The sequence below is a fragment of the Aspergillus niger genome (assembly GCF_000002855.4).
Source record: "Aspergillus niger supercontig An01".
Taxonomy (NCBI): domain Eukaryota; kingdom Fungi; phylum Ascomycota; class Eurotiomycetes; order Eurotiales; family Aspergillaceae; genus Aspergillus; species Aspergillus niger.
The window spans coordinates 2,964,708-2,988,279 of NT_166518.1; the positions used below are offsets into that span (position 1 = coordinate 2,964,708).

A 23,572-nucleotide genomic window follows, 5' to 3' on the forward strand; every position below is an offset into this window, starting at 1 on the left:
AGTTGATGATACCAATGACCGACACGACTGATGAGTTTTATGATTTAGATATGTAAAAGCTATAGGATGTTGATCAGATCATGCCACTCGGCGGACTGACGTAATTGCTTGGAATTTTTTGAATGGCATGACAGCTTCCCTTTCTTCATAGGAGTATAATAGTTTCCGTCAGTCCCGTTGTTCTTAGGAAAGCCTCTGTCGGCCATCATTCAGTCTCTCTTGAGGCGTATACTTCTTTCAGCGCGCCCATCACATGACTGGCTGTGTTTTCTCACTTTCCACATCCACCACTTTCAATATCTTCCGCTCCTCATCTCTCGTCATCCCTCATCCATCATGAACCTCTCCCACATCAACCACCCACATGTACATGCACATGCCTTCCGGACCTCTCCTCTCAATCCGCCGACATCGCATGTGTCTAACTAGCCAAAGCGGACAACATCCACTTTTCTCGGGCAATCCCGGTTGCGAATCCGCTCAAGGGCCAGACCGAGAATCCAAATAAGGTTGAAGATCCCTATAGTTAGAACGGAGAATCAGATGCCGAGCCGATGCTCCAGATCGTTCAACAATGGATTCTATCCTTCCGAACGAAGTCTTCCATGTGCCATCGGATAGAACCGGGCGCACCAACCGTGACTCACATGTGGATCAGATCGACAACCATGTTTACATGTCTGCGATAGAGGGAAATGAGGTGCAAAGATGAAAATATGTCTCGGAAAGCGGAAATATGTCTATCAAAGGGATATTCGTGACGCGCCGTTCCGGGCCATCCATTTTGACCGGGAATGATATCATCATGTGCTCAGCACTAACCCTGACCCGACAATGAGCTTCGCATCGCATATCTACGCTTTATCTGCTGTTTTTCAGTTCGAGTTTCGCCAGAGGAGGACTCAAGCTATACAGAGTGACTGATAACTGCCGCTCCTCTTTTTCAATGGCACAATGAGGCTACCGGGCTACCTCGTCGCTTGCAAGCGTCCATCCTCTCTCCTCATCTCCGTCTCCCGCTCAACCATAAAGCCCATAACCATCACCAGAACTTTCGCAACACAGATCAGCCACTCAACCGCATTCCGTGAAGAGCATGATAAAGAACGCGTTGTCATTCTCGGCTCCGGCTGGGGCGGCTACAACCTCTCTCGCAAGCTCTCCCCGAACAAATACAACCCCATCATCATCTCCCCTCGATCATACTTCGTCTTCACTCCTCTCCTCACCGATGCCGCCGGCGGCTCCCTAGACTTCTCCCATATCGTCGAACCCATCCGCGACCCCTCCTCCAAAGTTGACTTCATCCAAGCCGCCGCGCGATCCGTCAACTTCGCCGACAAAACCATCACCTGCGAAGCCACCGTCGTGAAGAGCGGCGTGACCGAAACCCCGCGAACCAGCGAGGACGAGGAATTCCAACTCAATGCTACCCAATCCACAAGCCAAAAGCCTACCTGGGAAACCGGCGAAACATTCACCATCCCCTACGACAAGCTCGTCATCTCCGTCGGCACTGTCTCCAAGACCTTCAGAACCCCCGGCGTGCGCGAAAACGCCCTCTTCTTCAAAGACATCGGAGACGCGCGCAAAGTCCGTCGCCGAGTCCGAGAATGCTTCGAACTCGCCGTCCTGCCCACCACCTCCCCAGAGCTCCGCTCTTACCTCCTCCACTTCGCCATAGTCGGCGCCGGCCCAACAGGCACCGAACTCGCCGCCTCATTACGCGACTTCATCGTAAAGGACCTTGTTGCCCTCTACCCAGCCCTCAAAGGCATCCCTAGAATCAGCCTCTACGACATCGCTCCCAAAGTCCTCTCCATGTTCGACGAGAAACTCTCCCAATACGCCATGGACACCATGCAAAAGGAAGGCATCGAGATCAAACCCTCCCATCACGTCCAAAGCCTCCGATGGGGCGAGCCCGGCGCTGAACCACCCTACGAGATGGACCCTAAGCGCTGCCTCACCCTAACCACAGAAGAAGAAGGCGAAGTCGGCGTCGGCATGTGCGTCTGGGCTACAGGAAACGCAATGAACAAATTCGTCCGCGATGCCCTAACAACCGTCGACGAGTATCCCTCCAAATCTGCTCACTTGATATCCCCATCCTCCTCCACTACAACTGACCCCCAACCAACCACCACCAATACAACCTGGCACGTCAAAAAAGCCCCCAAAGTCGGTGCCCTCCTCGTCGACGGCCACCTCCGCGTCCAACTCGAATCATCCGACGAATCGAATCCCCAGACAGCAATCCTCCAAGACGTCTACGCCCTCGGCGACAATGCTATGCCCGAAACCGGCGCTCCCCCGGCAACCGCGCAAGCGACATTTCAAGAAGCGAAGTGGCTAGCGACGCGTCTGAACAAAGATGACTTTGCGACGGCACCGCCCTTCTCGTTCCGGAATATGGGGACGTTGGCGTATATCGGAGATGCGAAGGCGTTGATGCAGATCCCGCATGATAAGGGTGATGGTGGGCGGTACTTGCCAGAGGGGTTGACGGGCCGGATGGCGTGGCTGGTGTGGAATTCGGCGTATTTGACCATGAGTATTAGTTGGAGGAATAAGTTGAGAGTGGGGTTTAGGTGGTTCTTGAATCAGATTTTTGGGAGGGATGTTTCGAGGTATTAGCCCCTAGGGTTCTTCAATCTCTATTGGGGGGTGTGGTGTCTCTACTCTGGAGGTATATGGTAGTATGTATGTATGTGTTTGTAGGTATATATGTATCTATATACATTTATACATCTAGGAGATGCTTGGTGATCACATAATCTATCTATCTATAGCTTCGCAGTATCCTTACTCTTCGAGTAATGCTCCTTCACAGCCCGATCGATCACCCCCATCGCCGTATACAATTCATAATCATGCAGTCTAGGCGTGATGACCTGCACGCTGAGAGGCGAATCAAGGTACACGCGTCTATCGACGAGTTTCTCGTCCCCTGCACCCATCCACTGGTTAGCACAGCATCCAAACAGAAATTATCACAATAATAAAAGGAGGATAGAGAGAGAGGAGAAACATACACAACTCCCTATTCTTCCCATCCCAGCTCCCCCTCACCGGGTCCTTCATCTCCCTCCCCACCTCCAAATCCTCCATCGTGACCTTCCGCACCGGCACAACTCCCGCCGGATAATCCAACAACACCCAGGACGAGGTATACCCGACGGCGTTATACTTGTCGTGTTCGGGGACGGGGTGCGGTGCGACGGGGTGGATGATTGCGTCTATCCTCTTCTTACTCCCGGTTTCCTTATCCGTAGGGGAGGTATACGTCCACATGTTCATCATCTCGCGCTGGACTTGTGCTCGTTGGTGCTGGAGCTCGCATAGCTCTGGGACCGTGAGTGGGTTGCGGCGCTTCGAGCGCCCCTGGAGCCAGGGGATCAGGGGCTCGTTGGTCTGTTCGAGGAGGTCGTGCATGAGGTTGCCGCCGTCGACCCCCATGAGCTTGTTGGCGATGGTTTGGCATTTGCGGAGGGCGGGTGGGGTGGGGAGTTCGATGAGCTCGATATGGTGATGGTGGTGGAGGATGGTAGCGACTTCGTTGAGGATGTTCCGGATAGGAGGGAGGGGTTCGACGAGGCCGTCGGTGCGGAGGATGCCAATGGTTAGTTTCTGCTTTGTAGGTGTTAGGGATGATGACGGTCCCCAGTGGCCGGGTATACAGTCCTCTCCGAACAGTTCTGCCCAAGGCACAATCTCCCCCAAAGCTAGCCCTATGTCTTCCACAGAGTGGGCCATCACTCCTGCCACGGGCTGCAATGCAATGCGGTTCTTCGCCAGCAGATGTCCGCTCTCTTGCTGTCCGCCGTATGGGAGTCGGCCCTGGCTGGGCTTGAAGCCGTATTTGCCCACGCACATGGGCGGGATACGCACACTGCCGCCGATGTCAGTGCCGAAGCTGAGGGTGGTACCGCGGAGGGCTAGGAGAGCAGCTTCGCCGCCGGTACTGCCGCCAACGGTTAGGCGGCGGTTGAGGGGGTTCAGGGTGCGGCCGAAGAGATGGTTTGCGGTGTCGAGGGTGGAGACGGTTTGAGGGACGTTGGTCTTGGTGATGATGATGGCGCCGAGGGATTGGAGGAGGGTGACTAGATCGGCGTCCTTGGTGGAGGGGTGGAAGGCGAGGGCGGCGAGACCGTTGGTTGCGTCGACGCCGGTGATTTGGAAAGTGTCTTTGACGGAGATGGGGAGGCCGTGGAGTGGGCCGATGGGGGTGTTGGTGGTGTGAAGGTGGGCGTCGAGGCTGCGGGCGCGAGCGAGGGCTTGGGTGAAGAGAGGCTCGGAGAGACAGCGAGAGAGTTGTTGGGCAATTGCGGCGCGCTGAGAAGATGCAGGGTTAGTGATGTGATATTCCGGTATGGAATGGGATATACCTTGCAGAACGCGCGGGTGACTTCTTCCGCGCTGAGACGTTTGGAGTGGAGTTCTTTCAGGAGGGAGCGGATGTCGTAGTCTTCTGTGATGTGCAGTTCATGAGGAGTGAGCAGACCGCAAGTTCGCGGAATGTCAACGACATTGATGCTCTCGCTGTAGGAAGGGTTGGTGACAGAGTCGGCGACGGAAAGCATCCCCGCGGGGATTTGCGAGGCGTTGAGACGCCATTCTGGGGGAATGAGTGAATCCAAATGCTGCTGCTTGCGAGCTGCAATAGATTGATAGTCAGACATGTTACTCCTTGGCTTTGAAGGGTATTAATTGAGAATTGAGTTTTGCGAAGAGAAGGAGAGGCAGAGAATCGTGTTGATGATACTTTGATACTTAAGTGGAATGCGGAGAAGCAACACAGCCGAGGCCCGACTCCACGTGAGGGGAGCTCATCTTCAGGAACCGGGGGCAACCATAACAAAAAATATCAATTTTCAAGTTCAGTAGATGATATGTCCCAGCAGACTATATCATTGGGTAGGGTAGTATTGGTAATAACTGCAGTGACTTGGTCCAGACATGAGGTTCCACACGGATTATTTACATCCGTAGTGGACCATCGCCCTCTCACCACGACACACGCCCAGTGTATGAGAGATTCCTTTGTTATGTCAATGTCTAATAAATTTGTTTGTTGAAATATAAACCGATAAGCATCATCATGGCTGGAATATATTACTCTGGAATAATTCTCTCTTGTATGGTACTAAATAGGTGGCCGAGCCGGGCAGGAAGTATATAAGAGAAACAAACCCATAATATGGATTATGTAATAGTCAGTGTGGCCGAGTGGTTAAGGCGTCAGATTCGAAATCTGATACGTTCGCGTGCACAGGTTCGAATCCTGTCGCTGACGATTTTCAATTTTTTTCGACTCTCTTTTTCTTTTTTCATCCTTATATTGATTTCCAAGTCATTTGTTTAGAATGATCGTAGAGGTGCGCTGAAGCGATATGAATAATCAGTAGCTTATTATACCACATTCCTAGAGATAATGATAGGAATGGTTTACGAAATAAGTGAAGCGGTAACTAGCTAATAAGGTCTACTTCATATGACCTGATGTAGCAGGGAGTTTGGTACTGCGAGTGTGCAGCAGCGAAGAGAACATTAAGATAGAGCAGCGATAGCAGAGGCATATGGAAGCACCTCGCGTTCACTAATGCAACTACTTGTTTCTCACCACCTCGCCGTCAGGCGTAACCTCAGAAGTCCGATCTTGCCTCACTGACTCACCTCCACCAGCGCGGAAACACAGTAGTGTTGTCACTGCTGTCGTCTTAACCTTCCGAACCATCAGGATTGTTGTAGCGAAAACCCTTTCCCCTTCGTGCACTCCTGGGCGCCGTCATTTTCGGGTCCCGCGCCGGACTCAGACGTGCTCTTGTTACCACCGAGTATTATCTGAGGTTCCAAGGCGTCGATGAGTGATAGGCGAATAGCAGCGTCTCATCGATAGTCACCTCCACGGTTTCAGAAACATGCGCTGTTTTGAGCGGAGTAGAATCTTATCACCAAATGCGCATCCTGTCATGTGTAAGACAGTCTTACTTTATGTCTTCACGGGCAAAAGAAGACTTACCATACATCAGACCCGCCGCACTGGTGACTATAATACCCACATAGGATGGGCCAACAAAGCCATGAACAATGTGTTACCAGCGACTGTGAGGCCTCATCTGGTCCGCAGCTTGCAACCGAGCAGAACTCACCGCTGATCATGCTGACACGGCAAAGACTGATAGAGGGTTAATATTCGACTGAAAAGACCTCTTCAGAGCTTTGTAATACTGACATTCCTGCCTCAACCTGTCGTAGTTAATCCTAACTTCCGCGAGCAAAACTTTCGTCAGGGTCTTTATGCTTTTCCCACACAGTTGGTCTGTCTCAGCAGGCTTCTCGAGTCGTTCAACATCCAAAAGTGGATGCCTACACTCGACATGGTTCTGAGGCTGACTGAAATTTGCCTGTTCCTTCAGATAAGAAGAGCACCAGTACTCTTTTTTGGAGAACTGTAGTGAATGACGACTTGTTATTGGCCCTTGGAAGCGAACATAAAGCAAAGCAGCTGCTCTCGCGATTCTAGAAGATCTCGAGAGATGTACAGTTGAGGGCCACATTCGCCGCCATAGACCCATGACGCCTGGTCGTAAAGGGCTATCTTTTCTAGGTAGTCAACCTCAAACCAAGTTTTGCTTGGACCGAACCGTATGAAGTAGCCTTGAGCCCACTTGCAGAGTAAGTTGGGTAGAACCGTCTGCTAAAGAAAGAGTTCAACACTGCCTCTTCGGTGGAATGGCATGCGACTGCTCAAAAACAGACCCCGTCGGATTACGACAGACTCTCGCATTATGGTCTGCCATATATAGAGAGGGCATCATCAGTGGAATTATTATCTTTCAGCAGCTTCCAACGGGATTATTTTTCTCAAGTGCACGTGAATCGTACTGTTCTGACGCCGCAATCAGATGTGGACAATAAATTGGGCTCCGGGATTTGCAATCCAGCATTTGTTATGAAAACACGAGGGTTTGTGCGCATCTTTCGAGCACCTCTCGTACCCACTTCTGCCCCTGCTGCCCTCAAAAGCTGCATCACTCGTGTCGACATATTCTTTAGCCGTCTGTGTCACCACAAGAAATGACGGAGAATGGTCGCTCCAGCTTCCACGCCACAAAGATGTGGCAGGTGCGGCTATCTCCCACTGGCTTGCAGACTACCACAGCTGGAGAAAGAGAGTGACCAAGGAAAGCTGACTTGGTGTGGTTGTCTTTGACTGAGAACTCGTCCAAGTGCCGTATGAGCCTCCTGTAGACATGATGGTTGTTTGTAGCTTCAATAACTTAGTGCCGGCGTGCGTGAATTGATTCCTAAAACCGTTAGTACAGCCCTGAGTATACACTTAGAGGCACCTACACAAAATCGAGGCGGGCATCGGAAGGCCCAGAGTAGCGATTTCCCTCGCCCTGCGTGATGATTTATCCTTCCCATTTCTGCGAACCAAGTAGGCTTGCAAAGAAGATGCTGGGTCACTGCCAGGATATTAGCAGGAGAAAGCTGATGTTGGTGACTCAGGGATCAGCTGTTGGTCGATCAACGGTTTGCAATATTGACCACATCGCATCGCTCGTTGTCGTCTGTTGTCAACTGAGCAACAAGGCCAAGCGTGGATGATTTGATTGTGGCTTTTGTGTCCACGGTGCTTGCTCCACAGTCTTCGAACAGCTCGAACACAAGAGATGGGCTTTGTTGCATCGAAGCCTACGTCTAGTAGTTCCTGACGCCTGGCTTTTCCATAACAGCCATTAACTAGGTGGATTGGTAAGTCCTTGGGAATTTCAGCTGTTGTGACACCGTCCATGTGAGAAAATCCCATAGATAGTACCTCCTCCGACTTTTCCAGAGACACGTCGCAAAGTGCTAGTTGATTGGCGAATCCTTCGAAATCATATACTGGTCCAAGCACTGTCTATGCCGAATTTGTCGCATAGTAACAGAGCTCAAGCAACTCCAAGAAGAGCGATTCAAGGGCGCATAGGAACAACAGTAAGGAAGAGCTTGGTAAGGCCATGTCAAAAGGGATGCCGTTACCACATTATGCATAATCTTAAGCCAGCAACGATAGGGGAGCATCAGGTTTCATGTGCCTGTGTCATTTTCAGAAGCCGGGCAACAGGGAACTCGCAGAGTCGTTGGCCCGAGGTATCGTGTCATGGTTATTGTCGATGAAGCGCCGCGACTCGGAGATTGCATGCAATGGGGAATTATCAGGTTCTTCGGTGTCGTATGCGGCCACAGTCTCGCCCAACGAGAGTGCGACTGGACAACCGTCGCGGTCTTTTCGCATGAACCAGTTGCATTCCCGTCCTGTACCCAGAACAGCAAGAGCAAAAACTCGCGGCAGCTATGGTTTCTTAATGCCGCACATGGTTTAGATCAGTAGGATACGTAGGTATAGCTGCCAAAGTGCGGCAAGCTAAAGTAATAAGAACGAGGCATGAGGAGGGAAGAGAAGAAGAAAATTATATGGCCCTACTTCCAACCGGAATACAACGTCTATCTTCCTCTATCTTCCCTCACAACCATTAACATCCAAATGTGCAAGGTGTTAGGAAGCCCTTGTGATGTCAACATGTTCAAGATGTGGCATATCGTTGGATATGAGTGTCTATGGGCGGTCAGTCTCAATGAATCTCACACTTGGCAGACAGGGAGGTAGACTGACTGTGGGAAACATGGCAAATCCAGCATCCTTGCCTGGCCCATAAGACTACTACTTCTCCAAAAGCAGATGACAAAACGCAACTTCGACGGTACTTTGCCCCCATCGTAGTAGGCCTGCGGGGAAGCAAAGTGGTTGCCTGTATCATCATCTCTGAAGCTACCGGTTCCCTATCGTTATGTCCTCCCTATGTTGGTGTCTGTTTATTATATCGCAGCCCCAACGGCAATAGCCGTTCCGGTTTTGTTCGGTATCGTTCCAGGAGGTCACGCAGCAAGGGCCCGCAGACCCTCAGCTTCGTCTTCGGTCGCAGGTGGTTCCAGAGCGATAGTTTTCAATGAGTCGAAACGCTCACACAGAGACACCGGCGGGATTAACAAGCGGAGACAACACGCCAGAGGGGGACCCTCATAGTGTAGATGGCAGTACTCCCAGTTCCGTGCAAGATCTCCACATGCATTCAAGAAGGTCGGGCTCTGCGGTCTCATACCGATTTTCTCATGGTCATGTTCTAGCCTTACGGCTGCACCAGTCTTCTACGTTGCGGATTGAAGTGCCGCGATGCGTCCTTTCATTACTCCTTCCCTGGTCCAGCAGCTATAGAGGCGACAGTTGTAGCCGATGGCGAATTTCCCGTGCCGCCTGAAGATTCTTGTGTCACACCAAAGTTTACTCCGACTGCTCCTCTGCTGTACAGAGACATATTGTTGCGGTTCTTAGGATTGTACGCAAAATGGGACGGTATGCAATTCACGATACGATTGTCATCTGGATGATACGATCAGTAATGGCTCGTTAGAAGCCGGGTGAGAAAAGAGATGTGGAGGGGAACGTACTGGATCAACGTGCACCCATAACCTCTTCGGGCTTGATATTGCCTATCACCTGATGCCAAAACGTTGCAAAGTCCTCTGAGATTTTGATGACTCTGAGAAACGCATCTTTGCGAAGATGAGTCCCTCCGGGGTACAGCTCGCTCAGCTATGGGCAGACCTGGTCGATAGATACGTCTTCAAAAACTGAGCTGAGGTGAGCCACGTCATTCTTCTGCTGACTTGATAGCATTTATCCTGAGCCTAAGCACATTTGTGTCGTTTCCGGCGGTTTGGTTTGCTGTAATTTGGAACCTCAAAACTGAAGATTGGGCGACGAGAAGCTTCGTCCTGATACGTAGGACAATGGAACCAAAGAAGAATGTCAAACAAAGACCTCGTCGGCGTATATCTTGTCATCATACCAACAGGTCTCTTCCGAGAGAACCGGCACCCCCGGGTGGACGGGACAGTGAAAACGAAGTCATGACTAAAACGAGAAACTGTACACGACCAGCCGCGCCGGTACAGCAAGCAGCCCTGTGGTGCTAGGAATGGATGCTGTCCCAGCTCTCGAAATGGGAGAGGTTCCCTGCTACTTGAAAACTGTAGGACTTGCAACGTGGAGCTTGTGGCAGGCATGGTAGGCGGGCTTCATATCCAGGGTAAGGTGCTCGCTCGGGGTGGTTAGGTCGTCAATTCCGTAGTCGGTTTCGATGGTAATCAAGCGTGCCATAATGTGATGAAGGCAACGGGCATGAGTACCCAGATTTCTGTAGGTCGGTGTCCGAATCTCGACTGCGCCCCGAGATGGTCGACTTGACGCTCTCTCCGAATAGAAAGTTGAGAACTCAGAAAGGCTCGAGGTTTATCGAGCAGTCACTTTATGTCTGCCGAAAATAAATGACGGACGATGTCGACGGGGACAATGAGTCTGGGTGGCAAGTTCACATGAGAATTGAAAGGACTGTTGTATATACTACTAGTAGTAAAGTGTGGATATATTAAAGAGACTTGCGCTGGTCAAGCGTATATATAAGTAGCTACTGAAGGAAAGAAAAGGTGATGCGGATGATGGATTAGAGGGAGGACGCTCCTGGTATATATAGATGTTTAGAGGTGAAGAATCACGCAGCTCGAGAAGTCTCCAGATGACTGCTTCTGTTTCTCTGGTAGTACAGGGTACCAATCCTTTTTGCCACTAGCAGAAGCAGTGGTCCGGATGACGGTCTGATGCGACACCCGTTTGCGATAGAGACTCCTCTATCCAACTTCGACGATCAGGCCATTCTTACATCTCGGCTACCGTATACTTCAATCAATCATCCATTACAATCGTGCCAAATGATTACCCCCGTCGATGGGAATCACCGCTCCATTCAAGTGGCTTGCTGCCCGACTGGCCAGAAACACCACCAAGCCCGCAATATCCTCCTTTCTGCCCAGCCTTCCGTTTGGCGACCTCCGTTCTAGATCTTCCAGTCCTCCCTTGATCTTGATCAGCCCATTCGCCATCTTGGACGGGAAGAACCCTGGCGCAATGGCATTACACAGGATGTGTCGGGGGCCCAAATCGACCGCCAAGTTCCGGACGAGATGCATCACAGCTGCCTTGGAGGCAGAGTAACTGAAGGTCGCACTGGGGCCTAGACTGCCCAGTGTAATGCCTGCAGTTGAGCCTGTCACGATAACCCGCGACGGATCATCTTTGGTGGCCCGTGCCGTCAGCAGGGGTGTGAATTTTTGGATGGTGTAGAAGACGCTCTTCACATTCAGGTCCATGACCTTGCTGAACTTGTCCTCTGGGTAAGTATCGAATCCCTGGCCCCATGTTGCACCGGCGTTGGCGAAGAGGATGTCGAGATGGGAGGTGGTCTTGGAGACCTCTGCGACAAGCCGGTCTAGCTCCTCCATATTAGAGTTGTCGGCGGGGACGGCGATGGCGGTGGCGTGCGGGGGTTTGTTGGGGAGAGCATTTAGGGCCGCAACGGCTTCGGCGCAGGCAGACGCCTTGCGCGAGGTGATATAGACCTTGGAACAGCCCGATTGGAGGAGACTAGACTAATTGGTGAGATCCTGGTTCATTCTGGGGCGATTGCTTCTGTCCTACCCACTGGCGGTGTGCAGACCCAAACCGCGAGAGCCCCCGGTGACGAGGGCAACTTTTCCCTCCAGGGAGAAGATGGTGGGGAAGTTGTCCAGCTGGACTTGTTCTGAGGCAGACATTATGGATGAATTACGGTGGATGTGAGAGTTATGACGAGGGCAAAGTGGGACGAGGATACAGAAGATATGTATTGACTCTAATTAGCTCTGCTTGTTGGTTGCCGACCAGCATCCGAGGCTGTTACATCTTAACCCCGCACGGTATGTGACAGTTGTCAACTACGCATAACTTACCACCTTACTCCTTGTAGATAAATTGTCTAGCTGCTCCTGGTTAGTCTGTAATTGAGGGAAGTATGAATGATGGGGAGATGCTGATTGGTCAGTGCAGATACACTCCATCCATACTACTAAGTATCACTAAGTACTGACTACCCAGATGGATAGAAGTGAAGGCCGGCCTCCAGTCCTGTTACTCAGAGACTTCCCTCAGAGTCATACACTACGAAATGCCCAGCGAAGATCTCCCAAATGGGGAGAAGCTCTCTGTGAGATCATTCAATGAAGCCCACACTCTCTGCTCACGACCAATGACGGGTTATCGAAATTTGCTCAATCGTGCGCAGCAAGGTCCCCATCTGGACATCCCCCACCCCATGGATTGGTGGGAGAAGAGTACCTTGTAGGATGGCAATACCTCGCGATGTCGTGATAGTTGAACTACCCCTCTTCTATCCTTATTTCTTGTTTCATCTATCTGCCTCCTTCTTTTTCCTTTATCCAACATCACCACCATCTCAACCTATCCAACCAACTACACACTACCACTCAAACCAGACCACCCAAAATGGCTTCCAAATACACCCTCCCAGATCTACCCTACGACTACGATGTAAGTCATATCCCCTTCCTCCCCACCCCCCATCAACCCCCATCTCATCAATAACAGGCCCTCGAACCCATCATCTCCAAACAAATCATGGAACTCCACCACAAAAAGCACCACCAGACCTATGTAAACAACCTAAACGCCGCCCTCGCTTCTCAAGCCTCCGCTCTCGACAGCAACGACATCACCCAGCTCATCAGCATCCAGCAGAAACTCAAGTTCAACGGCGGCGGCCACATCAACCATTCTCTGTTCTGGAAGAACTTGGCTCGCTACGACTCCCCGGCCACTAACCTGGAGAGATCCGCCCCGAGCCTCAAAGACGCCATCGAGAAGCAGTGGGGATCAGTCAAAAACTTCACGGATGCGTTTGAGGCGGTGCTGCTGGGCATCCAAGGCAGCGGATGGGGCTGGCTGGTGAGTTCGGGTAAGACGGGATTCCTTGAGATTGTCACCACGAAGGATCAGGATCCAGTGACGGGACCGATTCCGGTGTTCGGAGTGGATATGTGGGAACATGCTTATTATCTGCAGGTAAGTATCCCCTCCTTCCAGATTGCTTTGGTTGAGTAATGCTAATGATGATGGTGGTGGTATAGTACTTGAACAACAAAGCCTCCTACGTGCAGAACATCTGGAAGGTGATTAACTGGGAAGAAGCGGAGCATCGGTATCTGAATGGTACGGAGGAACTGGGTTCGTTGAAGTTGTAGTTGGTCTCGATCTATTGTACCTATCAACAGACTGTCGATAGTAGCCACATACATGATTGATTGATTGATTGATTCATTTAATTCTTCCTTTGTATTCCTGAATCCATAAACACCAACCCTGAATACCATACAGCAAATGCTACGCATGTACAATAAAATTAAAGAGAGAGATCAATCATATCCCACCACCCCCCTCCCCATATCCACAATCCCAGTCCCAGTCCCAATCCCATCCATCCCAACCCCAACCCTCACACACCTCCCCACAATCCCCCTCTCCGAAACCCCCAACTCCAACCTCTCCGGCAAAGCGACCTCAAACTCCCCATCTCCTTCTTGCATCTTCATCGGTAATCGGAAATAATGTAATGGGGGAGATGTATTCTCTGCTGTAAGATCTCCGTATTTCCTAGACATCATTATATCATTAGTATCCCATTCAACAGATAGATAAATAGAAGGGATAGTATAGTAAACATACTCAATTCGCACATGCACTGCCGCACTCTCCTGGAAAGATCTGCGAGTGAGGGGGTCTGAGATGCGGAAGAGGGCTTTTGTTGTTGTTGATGATGATGTATTCCATTCTGTCTGTGACCGTTGGTCTAAATCAGGGTGTGTTGTGTTTCTAAAGAAGAGGTTGTATGACGCATTCGAAGTGGATGATGAGGAATCATTGGAGGATAATGATGATGAAGTTGATGATGAAGGCGAAGAGGGCGTCGATGATGCACTTGAAGATGCCGATGAAGAAGGAGAAGAAGAAGGGAAAATAACAGCGATGAGAGAGCCGGAGCTTGGACGGGAGGGACCGCACATTTTCAATGGCTGTTCTTTTTATGTTCTTTTGGTAAGTAGTTGTTGTTTGTTCACACTATATTGGGGGAAAGACTCTGTATAGTAGTTTGGGGTATTTGTATGCGTGAGAAGAGAAGAGAAGAGATCAGAGAAAGAAGGATAAATGCTACAGGTTATTGAAGGCTGTAGGGGCTACAGCTGACTACTATGTCTATATTGCCCAGCCACCAAGGTACGTAAACACATACATAGCATGATATCGGCATGTTCCCCCAAGGTACCACTGAAAGCAAAGATGCTCAAATGTGCGCATCTCAGGGTGTGGGGCGCCACAGAACTATTTTGTATGGGGGTGGGGCGGTGGACCGCCTATCATCTTCTGAGGATCGACTGAATGGAACAAAGAATGGGAGGGAGTATGAGCGAGTTTGCGGGGGTTTCTTGTCTACGGTATATTTAAAACAAGGCAGAAACAGATCTGCAGAGTATTTAGGTGACTTGAGCTGTCCTCTATTGCTACCAAAACCATCTCTAACAATGTCTACCATTTATGTACTACTCACCCGCACTGGGTGTGCCTCGGTGTTGAACACAAATTGGTTCCCGCTGCCGGGCTGCACCTGCCAGGCTGCATCTTCCGCGAACGCCATGTACGAATACTTCATCACCTCGGCAAACAGGAAACTCTCCTGGTTGTCGTACCGGCTGCCGCCGTTGGCCGCGTTCACGTCAGTCAGACCTGAAAATCCAGAGTCGGTGCGGCAGTAGTCGTTGACTGCGCTGAATGCGCTCCAGATCCATTCCCGGTACTGATATGGTTGTTAGTTACTATTGAGCCAAAGGGGGAGAAGTCGAACTTACCGTTTCCTGCCCGGTAGCTCTCCAGGCATAGTAGAAACTCTCAATCACTTCCGGGCGCAAAATGTACGCGCCACTAGTAATGTAGAATCCGGCTTTCTCGTAGAGCGACTGCTGGCTCGAGGGGATGTCGCTGGTATCCCAGCTGAACGACTCCGGGCCAATTCCCGTCAACGTCGAGTTGTATGTATCATGACACCCGCTCACTAGGTCCAGGCCGAAATTAATGAAATCCGTCCGGTTCAGCACGGTGCCTCCCAACAGGAAGCTACCTCCGTCGAAGCAAGTCAGGTGCTGCGAGCTCAACCCCAAAGTTCCGTTGTTGTAGGAGGCCAGGAAGGTCAGGTCCGGGCGGGTCGAGGGGTGCGACGCCAGATGCTGCATGGTCGATTGCGCCGCGGCCACCCAGCGGTCTTTATAGAGACCGAACCGCTTGGGGTCGTATACGTACATTTTGATCAGGTACTCGTAGTAAGAGTCATCGCCGCCATTCCAGCTCACCTGCGCATCCGTGAACTGCCCATTACTGATGTTGATGTTGCTTCCTACCAAGCCCGGGAATGGCTCCGCAGACTTAGGCTGCGGGTTGAGGAGGTAAGACTCGGCCTTCTGGCTCAGGTCGGCATACGTGGTGTCACCCGTAAGGTCCGACAGGCGCGTCCATTCCAGCGCCAGTGTACCCGTCACAGCAAGACCATTGGTCTTGGCTCCATCATTCCCCCCTGAGGTAATGTTGAGATTGTTGTATGGAACCCCCGAGGGTGTATCGAAGGCGAATTTGAGAACGTCGCCGAGGTTCTTCGATTGGGTCAAGAGCACGTCGATTTTCGACGAGTCTTGCACCAGGTCGGACACGGGCCCCTTCAGCAGGTCATATCCGGACAGCATGCCACCCAGGTAGCGGATGGTGGTCTCGAAGAGGCTCACGGTGGTGTTTGTCTTGGAGTAGTCAATCTTGGCCACGTGGTCCAGGATCTGATTGACAATGGTAGCATTGCGCATAATCACTGCTGTGGAGAGTGCATCCACGGCAGAGGCGCCCCATCCATTCCGGGAGTCGCCATAGCCATTCGAGACGGGGTGCAGCTCGTCATGAGGGAAGGCGTATTGGAGGTAGCCATCCCAGGCGTGCGAGAAGGCAGCCTTGATGGCGTCTGCGCGCGATTGAGTGGTGTCGGAATTAGTGTGAAGCACAGGCTGGGAAGAACCCAAGTGAGGATAAGCAGCAGAAGGACTGACGATGGCCAAGGCCGTCAGGGACAAGGAAAGCGAGCTGAGATGCATGGTTTGGCGAAATGAGTGACAACCGAGTGAGCAGACCCGAATAGAAAAACCAAGCTCGTCTTGCACAAACGACGGAAACAGGACGCAAGAATGAGAGCACGTCAAGGAGCGGACGGAATCGGGTATAAATAAGAAGATCTACCGGCTAAAGAATGCGGAGAAGCAGACGGGATCAGGCTGAGAAGGAGAGTTATGCTGCATCCAGTTTGGGGGAGACCCGCAGACTACTCGTTTAGTGCAGTATTGCATCGAGGACACACAGAACTGCTTTGCATACAATGACGGCACAGGGGAAGATGGAAGCGCCCTCCAGCAACCCAACCTGGCCCTGGAGTTTCCCAAAGAGGCAAGGCAGCCAGCAGTCCCTGGTTCCTGGGCGGGATCAAGCCCCACTCCGCTAAGCTGCTTCAGGTCCACTCCCGCCGATCTGGGCCTCCGATTGGTGGCAAGCCATGCAAGGGTGGATTCCTCTGCTGGTCCCCGAGGGGTATTCCTGATGTGATCGGTACTTGTTCCTGGCTGGCCGTGCAGGCAGCCCAGCAGGTACTCCGTCCACACTTCATACCCATCAGATACCTCAGGGTGGGCGCTTAATTTAACTTGAGACTTGGCGAGGTGCCACAGTCACATCGCGATGGCCAGGACGGAGTACTATTTAGTCGATCATTCGGGCAGGTCAGTCCGCACAGCAGATGATGAGGATGGGCAGATGATCGCCTGGATATCCGAAGACCTCAGACCCAAACTAGTGGAAAGTAGGTTTGAATCGGAAAAGCCCAAAGGTGATCGTTTGAATTAAGGGTCAGTAGCTCTGGGTCGTTCTCGATATGGTTAGATCGAGCCATACAGTATGTTTGTACTTGTCTCACACGAGCTGCATCAGATGCTTGCCTTGACAAGGTGTGAGCTGACAACCCCAAATACCTGGCTATATCCCCGCTTTCAGGTGTCAGGACCCTTCAAGATCAGGGTGTCCTCGGTTGTGTGGTTAGAGTTTACTACCTCAGGTCACCAGTCTACCTGCAGAAACATGGCATGTGCTTTGATGGTTGCAAGTGGTTCACATGGACATTAACAACAGCATCTAGAATATGAGCCCTGCAGGACAGGTTCGGTCACCAGTTTCATCAAAATTTTTCTTACTTGCTTGCATTTTGAAAGAATGAAATTCGTTCTCTCCCTGGAAAGGGATAAGTGAAGGGTCCTTCACCCTTGGCCACTTCCCAGCAGGAGCTACGGTACTGCCTCAGAACTTTCACCCAAGGGCTATTTATCATACGTTGACTGAAGATGTTAGTTCGCGCCTGGCTTCTCTTGATATAAGACCAGGAGAGACTGTGGTACTTGTTGATTATCAATGCTATCTATACTATTGTCGCCAGGAGTATATCCGCGAGGTGTTGCTTACGGTGTGGCTATCAACACACGCTTCACGGCCATGGAGAGTGATGACCTACAAAATTATTACACTGTCTTGCTGGACTGGACGGCTAAGCAGTCAATAAATGAGTATTGATGTTGGCTCTGGTGGCTCATTGTACCTCTCTTCATCCGAGAGTTATTGATCGACCTGCTGGTTCTGCTCGAATACAAGCGATGCACTGCAAGAGGCACTGGAGTACACTACTGGATAGACTGTCAGATTATGATCGAGACAGTCTGCTTGCCCTGTGGTGAGTGTAGTTGAATTGTGGACATCTAGGAATCATCAATAGTGCGCCCGATCGGCACTGGGCCGACCGAATGCGGGATGAAGCGCCGTAAGTTATGCCAACATGTGGAGGTGACAGCACGATCGGAGGATATTTGCCCATTCCTTTGAAGCTGCATAGTAATTCCTCCGAGATCAATCGGCCCGTAGTTACCGGACTATTTTGTGTATACTAACTATGAAGATTGCATCGAACCAACACCCTGGATTTAATCTGGTGGTGGAAATTGTCGGGATGTGCCAACCCCGCCAACAGGATCAGTAGGAATCTCTCCCACTTTCACCGCGGAAGGATTAAAGCAACAAGCTTCAGGAACATGGCCAGAAGCGACTATTGCCCAACGGGATCAACTCTGTGCGACCGTCAGCCATGGATGAAGGCATCCCAACGCTGTCAATCCAATCAACGACAGTGAATTTGTGGCGGGCGGTGAAGCCCTCTCCGATGGCGGGGCAAAGAACAGGAAGAAAATTGCAGGCGGAATCTTTCTTTATCTTCGCCCCGATCCGCCCCGGACGGACTGACTCACTTTCTCTCGCTCGTCTCTCGCCTCTTTCACCCCAGTGTCCAACTGTTGTCTTTTCTCCCCATCTTGGGGATCTTAATTCTGATTCTCTCCCCCTCAATCTCTCCCCCTAGACAATTGCCCTCCAGTCATCCATCATGGCCACCCCCCTCCTCGTCTCGTACGACCCCGCTTCCCCCTCCTCCGGCCTTTCCCTCAAGCAGATCGCCTACTTCGGCCGCGTCCTCGTCAAGGTTTCCAGCCTTGCTCAAGCCGAGGATTTCCTCAAGCGCAACTTCCGCCTCCTTGATGTCTATGTTGATGCTACTGCCATTACCTCCACTGGAGACCTCGTCGATATCCTCAATGCCGGCGCTGCCAAGATCTTCATCTCCCTTAACCAATTGACGGCTCTGTCCCAGGAACAGTCCGTCCCGTCATCACGTCTCGTTGTCTATGCCGCCGAGAGCCAGGTGGATGCCTTCAAGACCTGGGTTGGCGAGTCCACCGAACACAAGGATGCTGGCTTGTCGACCGACTCGTCTGCCGTCAAGGCCATCGCTGAGCAGCTTGGCATGAACTTGGAAGCCCAGAACTTGTACCGCACATATACTAGCACCCCCACGGAGGAGACGCTCAAGGACACCCTGGCCCAAGGTGGTGTCAGCGTTGTGTCTGCCGATGCATTGACTTTTGAGCACAAGGAACCCAATGGCAAGATCGTCGCCGCCTCTCTCATCGCCGCTCGTGCTGTCGCAGACCAGAGCAACGGTCTCTACGCCACCACAGTGACTGATGAGCGTGGAACATGCCTGGGACTGGTGTGGAGCAACGACGAGAGCATTGCCGAGGCCCTCCGTACTGGCACGGGTGTGTACCAGAGCCGGAAGCGTGGTCTTTGGTACAAGGGTCAGTCGAGCGGAGACGTGCAGGAGCTGATCCGCGTCGGCTTTGACTGCGACAGCGATTGCTTGGTCTTTGTTGTTAACCAGATCGGCAGAGGTAAGTCTATACCAATCGAATTCGCCAACAGTCACTAACCTCCAAAAGGTTTCTGTCACCTTGGAACCGCCAGCTGCTTCGGCCCCTACAACGGTCTCGCCCGTCTTCAGAAGACCCTGCAAGCCCGCAAGGCCGATGCGCCCGCCGGGTCCTACACTGCCCGCCTTTTCAACGAACCCAAGCTTACCCAGGCCAAGATCATGGAGGAGGCTGATGAGCTGTGCCGCGCCAACACCAAGGAAGAGATTGCCTTTGAGGCTGCGGATCTGCTCTACTTCGCTCTGACTCGCTGCGTTGCGGCGGGTGTCAGTCTCGAGGATGTGGAGAGAAACCTGGATCTCAAGAGTCTGAAGGTGAAGAGAAGAAAGGGCGATGCCAAGGGCCCCTGGGCCGAGAAGGCTGGCCTGGCCGAATCGAAGCCCGCTGCAGAGCCCGCTAAGCCTGCCGAGCCCGCTCCCAAGGTCGACGAGCCCGTGCAGATGACCCGTGTCGTTACCGCTTCGACCCCCGAAAATGTCGTCCAGGACTACCTCAAGCGTCCCTCTCAGAAGTCCAACGATGCTATCGTCGCTCTCGTTCGCCCCATCATCGACGACGTCCGCAAGAACGGTGACGCCGGCGTGCTCAAGTACACCCACAAGTTCGAAAAGGCCACTTCTTTGACCTCTCCGGTGCTCAGCGCTCCCTTCCCGCCTGAGCTGATGAAGCTGTCCCCCGAGACCCAAGAGGCCATTGATATCAGTATCTCCAACATTGCCAAGTTCCACAGCGCCCAGAAGGACAGCAACGAGGGCTTGAAGGTGGAGACCATGCCGGGCGTGGTCTGCTCTCGTTTCTCTCGCCCCATTGAGCGCGTCGGTCTCTACATCCCCGGTGGTACTGCCGTTCTGCCGTCGACTGCCATGATGCTGGGTGTTCCCGCCATGGTGGCTGGCTGCAAGAAGCTTGTCTTTGCTTCTCCTCCTCGCGCAGATGGCAGCATCTCGCCCGAGATTGTCTACGTTGCGCACAAGGTCGGCGCTGAAAGCATTGTGCTTGCCGGTGGTGCTCAGGCAGTCGCTGCTATGGCGTACGGCACGGAGAGCGTCAGCAAGGTGGACAAGATTCTGGGTCCTGGCAACCAGTTCGTCACTGCCGCCAAGATGTTGGTCGCCAACGACACCTCCGCCGGTGTCAGCATTGACATGCCCGCTGGACCCAGTGAAGTGCTGGTGATTGCGGACAAGGACGCCAACCCTGCGTTCGTCGCTTCTGATTTGCTGAGTCAGGCCGAGCACGGCGTGGACTCGCAGGTCATTCTCATTGCCATTGACTTGAACGAGGAGCAGCTTCAGGCCATCGAGAAGGAGGTTGACGTCCAGGCCAAGGCTCTGCCCCGTGTGGACATCGTCAAGGGCTCTCTGGCGCACTCGGTCACTTTCGTTGTGCGCGATCTCGACGAGGCCATGGCTCTCAGCAACGACTACGCTCCGGAGCACTTGATCCTGCAGATCCAGAACGCCGAGGCGGCAGTTGAGCAGGTGCAGAACGCGGGTAGTGTGTTCATCGGCCAGTGGACCCCGGAGAGTGTGGGCGATTATTCTGCCGGTGTCAACCACTCTTTGCGTAAGCCATCCCAATCTTCCCAACCTAAAATCGTGAATCAGGCTAACAGTCACAGCAACCTACGGATACGCCAAGCAGTACTCTGGAGTGAACCTGGGATCCTTCCTCAAGCACATCACCAGCTCGAACCTCACGGCAGACGGTCTGCTGGGCCTGTCTCGCACGGTGGAGCAGCTGGCAGCAGTGGAGGGACTGGATGCGCACAAGCGGGCCGTGAGCATCCGCGTGGCACACATGAAGAAGCAGCAGGCATGATTTGTATCAGCGGTTTACGATTCGACGCATGTAATATGAGCATAGCAATAAAAGGTCTTGATGATCACTGTACATTAATGGTATCTCGAACGCCTCTAGTAGACACTGAACTTTTCCCACCACCGATGCAACGCAGAATCATAATCATGCCGATAGCAGGTAGACAATAAACAAACCAAACGAAGGAGGAATAAATCACTTCTTCCGCTCACGGATCTTCCACTTGACACCATTCTTATTCGTGCCACCCACCACATTATCCATCCGACCACGCTGCCAATCCAGCTCGCGCTCCGCGGCCGTGATCTCCTTGTACTGCTTCTGCAGCGCCTTGAGCTTGTTCATCCGCGCCTCTGCCGCACGCTTCTTCATTTTGCGAGCCCGACGAGCCTCCACAAGCGCCTGTCTCTCCGCCTCCAACTGCTTCCTCGACTTTTTCATCACCTGCTTTCCGAACGAATCATCCTCTTCCTCATCATCATCATCTTCTTCTTCCTCACGTAACTTCTTCTTCCTCAACACCCTCTGCTCCTTCCGATCATCCGCAAACACCAATTTCCTGCTCTTCTTATTCTTCTTCTGATCCACCTCATCATCCCCGAAATCGAAATCAAAGTCCATATCATCGTCATCCATCACGTCCTCCTCTTTCTTCTTATCCTCCCCAACATCCCCATCCAGGATCTCCTTCATCCCATCCTGCAACCGCACCTCCTCCTCCAACTTCTCCATCTGTCGTCGGATCCGCTCCCCAACTGTCCGCAGGTACCCCGCATCCTGTGTCTTGAGCAACTTAATGGCATCGTGGCTGAGACCGCGCGCGGCAGCCGAGTCGCGGTTTCCCGCAGCGCCGTGTTTGCCTTGTCGAGCGGACGAACTCGACATCATTCCGAAGGCGAATTCATCGGGGTTGCGGTCGCGGACTTTTTCTTGGAGGCGCTTAATTTTCTCTTTCTTCGTGTTGTAGTCTTTCGCGCGGAGGGAGTAATCCTAAGATTTCATTTCTATTAGTACTGCAGAATACTTCGGCAATGGGGGGCTATGGCAAGAAAGTGAAGGTATGTATGTACCTTGTGCTTTTCGAGAATACCCCATTTCTCACGGCCTTCGAGCTGACCACGCTCGCGGTGGTTGCGCCGCTGAACGGCGTTGCGCATGGAGGACATGACGGATACCCTTTTCCTCCTTGGGAGTATAGTTCGTGGAGGGAGTGAGTGCTTGGTTGATTGTTAGTAGAGGATAGGATAGATAGAAAGTAATGAAAAGTCGGAGTCGGAGGACACTAAACCCAAACGGGTAGTTGCCGACCAACCCGTCCGACTTCTTCTCCGCTGGATTCTATTCTAGCTGTGCTAGACACGCATGATCATTGGTGTTACTTTCTGACATCTTTTGAAGGCAATTAATGCAATTGGTGTATATGTTGGTGATGAATTGATACCCTGTCAAATCTCTGAATTGATTCACGACAACGACAATTCCTCGCATACGAACAACTACGCTACACCACACCACTACATCTCATATACACGACACATCGACACCACCTCTACCTCTACTTCTCTTCTACAGAGACATACATACACCACACGAACAGTCACCAATCCTTCAGAATCAACCTCCAAAATGTCCTCCACAACCCCTCAGACCGACTCTACCACACCCAAACCAAAATACAACCTCCGCAACCCCCTCCCCCTCTCCGCCGCCCAAGAAGCAGAAGTAAAGCAACTCTACTACAAGCGCGTGCGATCTCTCTGTGCGCCTGAAATCAAGGGTACGCCTCCCCCCTAGATTCCAATCCTAGTTTCTTCCCCTCCATTCAAAGAGAATGATTGGCAATGCAGCTAACTCTGGGGCCTTTGTAGCATTCGCCGAATGCGCCGTCAACCGCACAATAACAGCAACATGGGTATGTCGGGAACAACGACTGGCGATGAACGCGTGCATGGTGGCGCATGCGAAGCCGGAGGAAGAGGACCGGGCGAGAGAGGAGTGGTTTGCGACGCATGAGGAGCGGAGGAAAGCGAAGGAGGAGGAGCTTGCGAAGGTGGAGAAGAGGAGGGAGGAGGTGATTCGCATGATGAGGGAGGACCAGGCGAGGCAGGCTGCTGCTGCTGCTGAGAAGAAATAGAGGGAGCTGGGTGGGTGTATGATGTGTTGTGTATGATGCGTTGGGGGGTGGGGTTGTGTGTGGTGTGTGGGTTGGCGTATATAGGTATCCTCCTCTTTTTTTACCTCTTGTCTTACTGCTGGTTCTGGCGTTCTGTTTGGCATTTACAGATATGGTGTGTATTCATTGTTACTTGTATAGTAAGTAGTAGCTGGTGGTGATGTGTTGGATGGAGCATCGATAGATGGATGGATGATA

General features: G+C 52.0%; 10 protein-coding genes and 1 non-coding gene across 11 annotated transcripts; 7 read left to right on the plus strand and 4 right to left on the minus strand.

The window, feature by feature from the left end:
* Positions 1-954: 954 nt before the first annotated feature.
* On the plus strand, positions 955-2,637 carry An01g12490 (uncharacterized protein; the record flags this gene model as incomplete). Its single annotated transcript, XM_059744745.1, has 1 exon — positions 955-2,637. One exon carries the CDS (start codon positions 955-957, stop codon positions 2,635-2,637), a length of 1,683 nt encoding a protein of 560 aa, XP_059599793.1.
* Positions 2,638-2,786: 149 nt separating this feature from the next.
* On the minus strand, positions 2,787-4,682 carry An01g12500 (uncharacterized protein; the record flags this gene model as incomplete). The annotated part of the gene is made up of 3 exons (XM_001389620.3): positions 2,787-2,950; positions 3,036-4,335; positions 4,389-4,682. The coding sequence occupies 3 exons, from the start codon at positions 4,680-4,682 to the stop codon at positions 2,787-2,789; spliced, it is 1,758 nt and encodes a 585-aa protein (XP_001389657.1).
* Positions 4,683-5,215: 533 nt separating this feature from the next.
* tRNA-Ser (CGA) lies at positions 5,216-5,296 on the plus strand. The gene has a single exon. It is a non-coding gene; the product is annotated as a tRNA-Ser (tRNA).
* Positions 5,297-10,803: 5,507 nt separating this feature from the next.
* Positions 10,804-11,700, minus strand: An01g12520 (uncharacterized protein; the record flags this gene model as incomplete). The annotated part of the gene is made up of 2 exons (XM_001389621.3): positions 10,804-11,530; positions 11,585-11,700. 2 exons carry the CDS (start codon positions 11,698-11,700, stop codon positions 10,804-10,806), a joined length of 843 nt encoding a protein of 280 aa, XP_001389658.1.
* A 727-nt stretch (positions 11,701-12,427) lies between these two features.
* An01g12530 (uncharacterized protein) lies at positions 12,428-13,182 on the plus strand (the record flags this gene model as incomplete). The annotated part of the gene is made up of 3 exons (XM_001389622.3): positions 12,428-12,472; positions 12,530-13,003; positions 13,069-13,182. The coding sequence occupies 3 exons, from the start codon at positions 12,428-12,430 to the stop codon at positions 13,180-13,182; spliced, it is 633 nt and encodes a 210-aa protein (XP_001389659.3).
* A 541-nt stretch (positions 13,183-13,723) lies between these two features.
* Positions 13,724-14,160, plus strand: An01g12540 (uncharacterized protein; the record flags this gene model as incomplete). Its single annotated transcript, XM_059744761.1, has 2 exons — positions 13,724-14,036; positions 14,087-14,160. The coding sequence occupies 2 exons, from the start codon at positions 13,724-13,726 to the stop codon at positions 14,158-14,160; spliced, it is 387 nt and encodes a 128-aa protein (XP_059599794.1).
* A 368-nt stretch (positions 14,161-14,528) lies between these two features.
* Positions 14,529-16,122, minus strand: An01g12550 (uncharacterized protein; the record flags this gene model as incomplete). Its single annotated transcript, XM_001389624.3, has 2 exons — positions 14,529-14,789; positions 14,842-16,122. The coding sequence occupies 2 exons, from the start codon at positions 16,120-16,122 to the stop codon at positions 14,529-14,531; spliced, it is 1,542 nt and encodes a 513-aa protein (XP_001389661.1).
* Positions 16,123-16,756: 634 nt separating this feature from the next.
* An01g12560 (hypothetical protein) lies at positions 16,757-17,627 on the plus strand (the record flags this gene model as incomplete). The annotated part of the gene is made up of 4 exons (XM_059744775.1): positions 16,757-16,881; positions 16,929-17,022; positions 17,069-17,180; positions 17,311-17,627. The coding sequence occupies 4 exons, from the start codon at positions 16,757-16,759 to the stop codon at positions 17,625-17,627; spliced, it is 648 nt and encodes a 215-aa protein (XP_059599795.1).
* Positions 17,628-18,497: 870 nt separating this feature from the next.
* Positions 18,498-21,201, plus strand: An01g12570 (uncharacterized protein; the record flags this gene model as incomplete). The annotated part of the gene is made up of 3 exons (XM_001389626.3): positions 18,498-19,341; positions 19,390-20,946; positions 21,002-21,201. The coding sequence occupies 3 exons, from the start codon at positions 18,498-18,500 to the stop codon at positions 21,199-21,201; spliced, it is 2,601 nt and encodes an 866-aa protein (XP_001389663.1).
* A 195-nt stretch (positions 21,202-21,396) lies between these two features.
* An01g12580 (uncharacterized protein) lies at positions 21,397-22,367 on the minus strand (the record flags this gene model as incomplete). Its single annotated transcript, XM_001389627.1, has 2 exons — positions 21,397-22,191; positions 22,272-22,367. 2 exons carry the CDS (start codon positions 22,365-22,367, stop codon positions 21,397-21,399), a joined length of 891 nt encoding a protein of 296 aa, XP_001389664.1.
* A 460-nt stretch (positions 22,368-22,827) lies between these two features.
* Positions 22,828-23,335, plus strand: An01g12590 (uncharacterized protein; the record flags this gene model as incomplete). Its single annotated transcript, XM_001389628.3, has 2 exons — positions 22,828-22,978; positions 23,070-23,335. 2 exons carry the CDS (start codon positions 22,828-22,830, stop codon positions 23,333-23,335), a joined length of 417 nt encoding a protein of 138 aa, XP_001389665.3.
* Between the last annotated feature and the right edge of the window lie 237 nt (positions 23,336-23,572).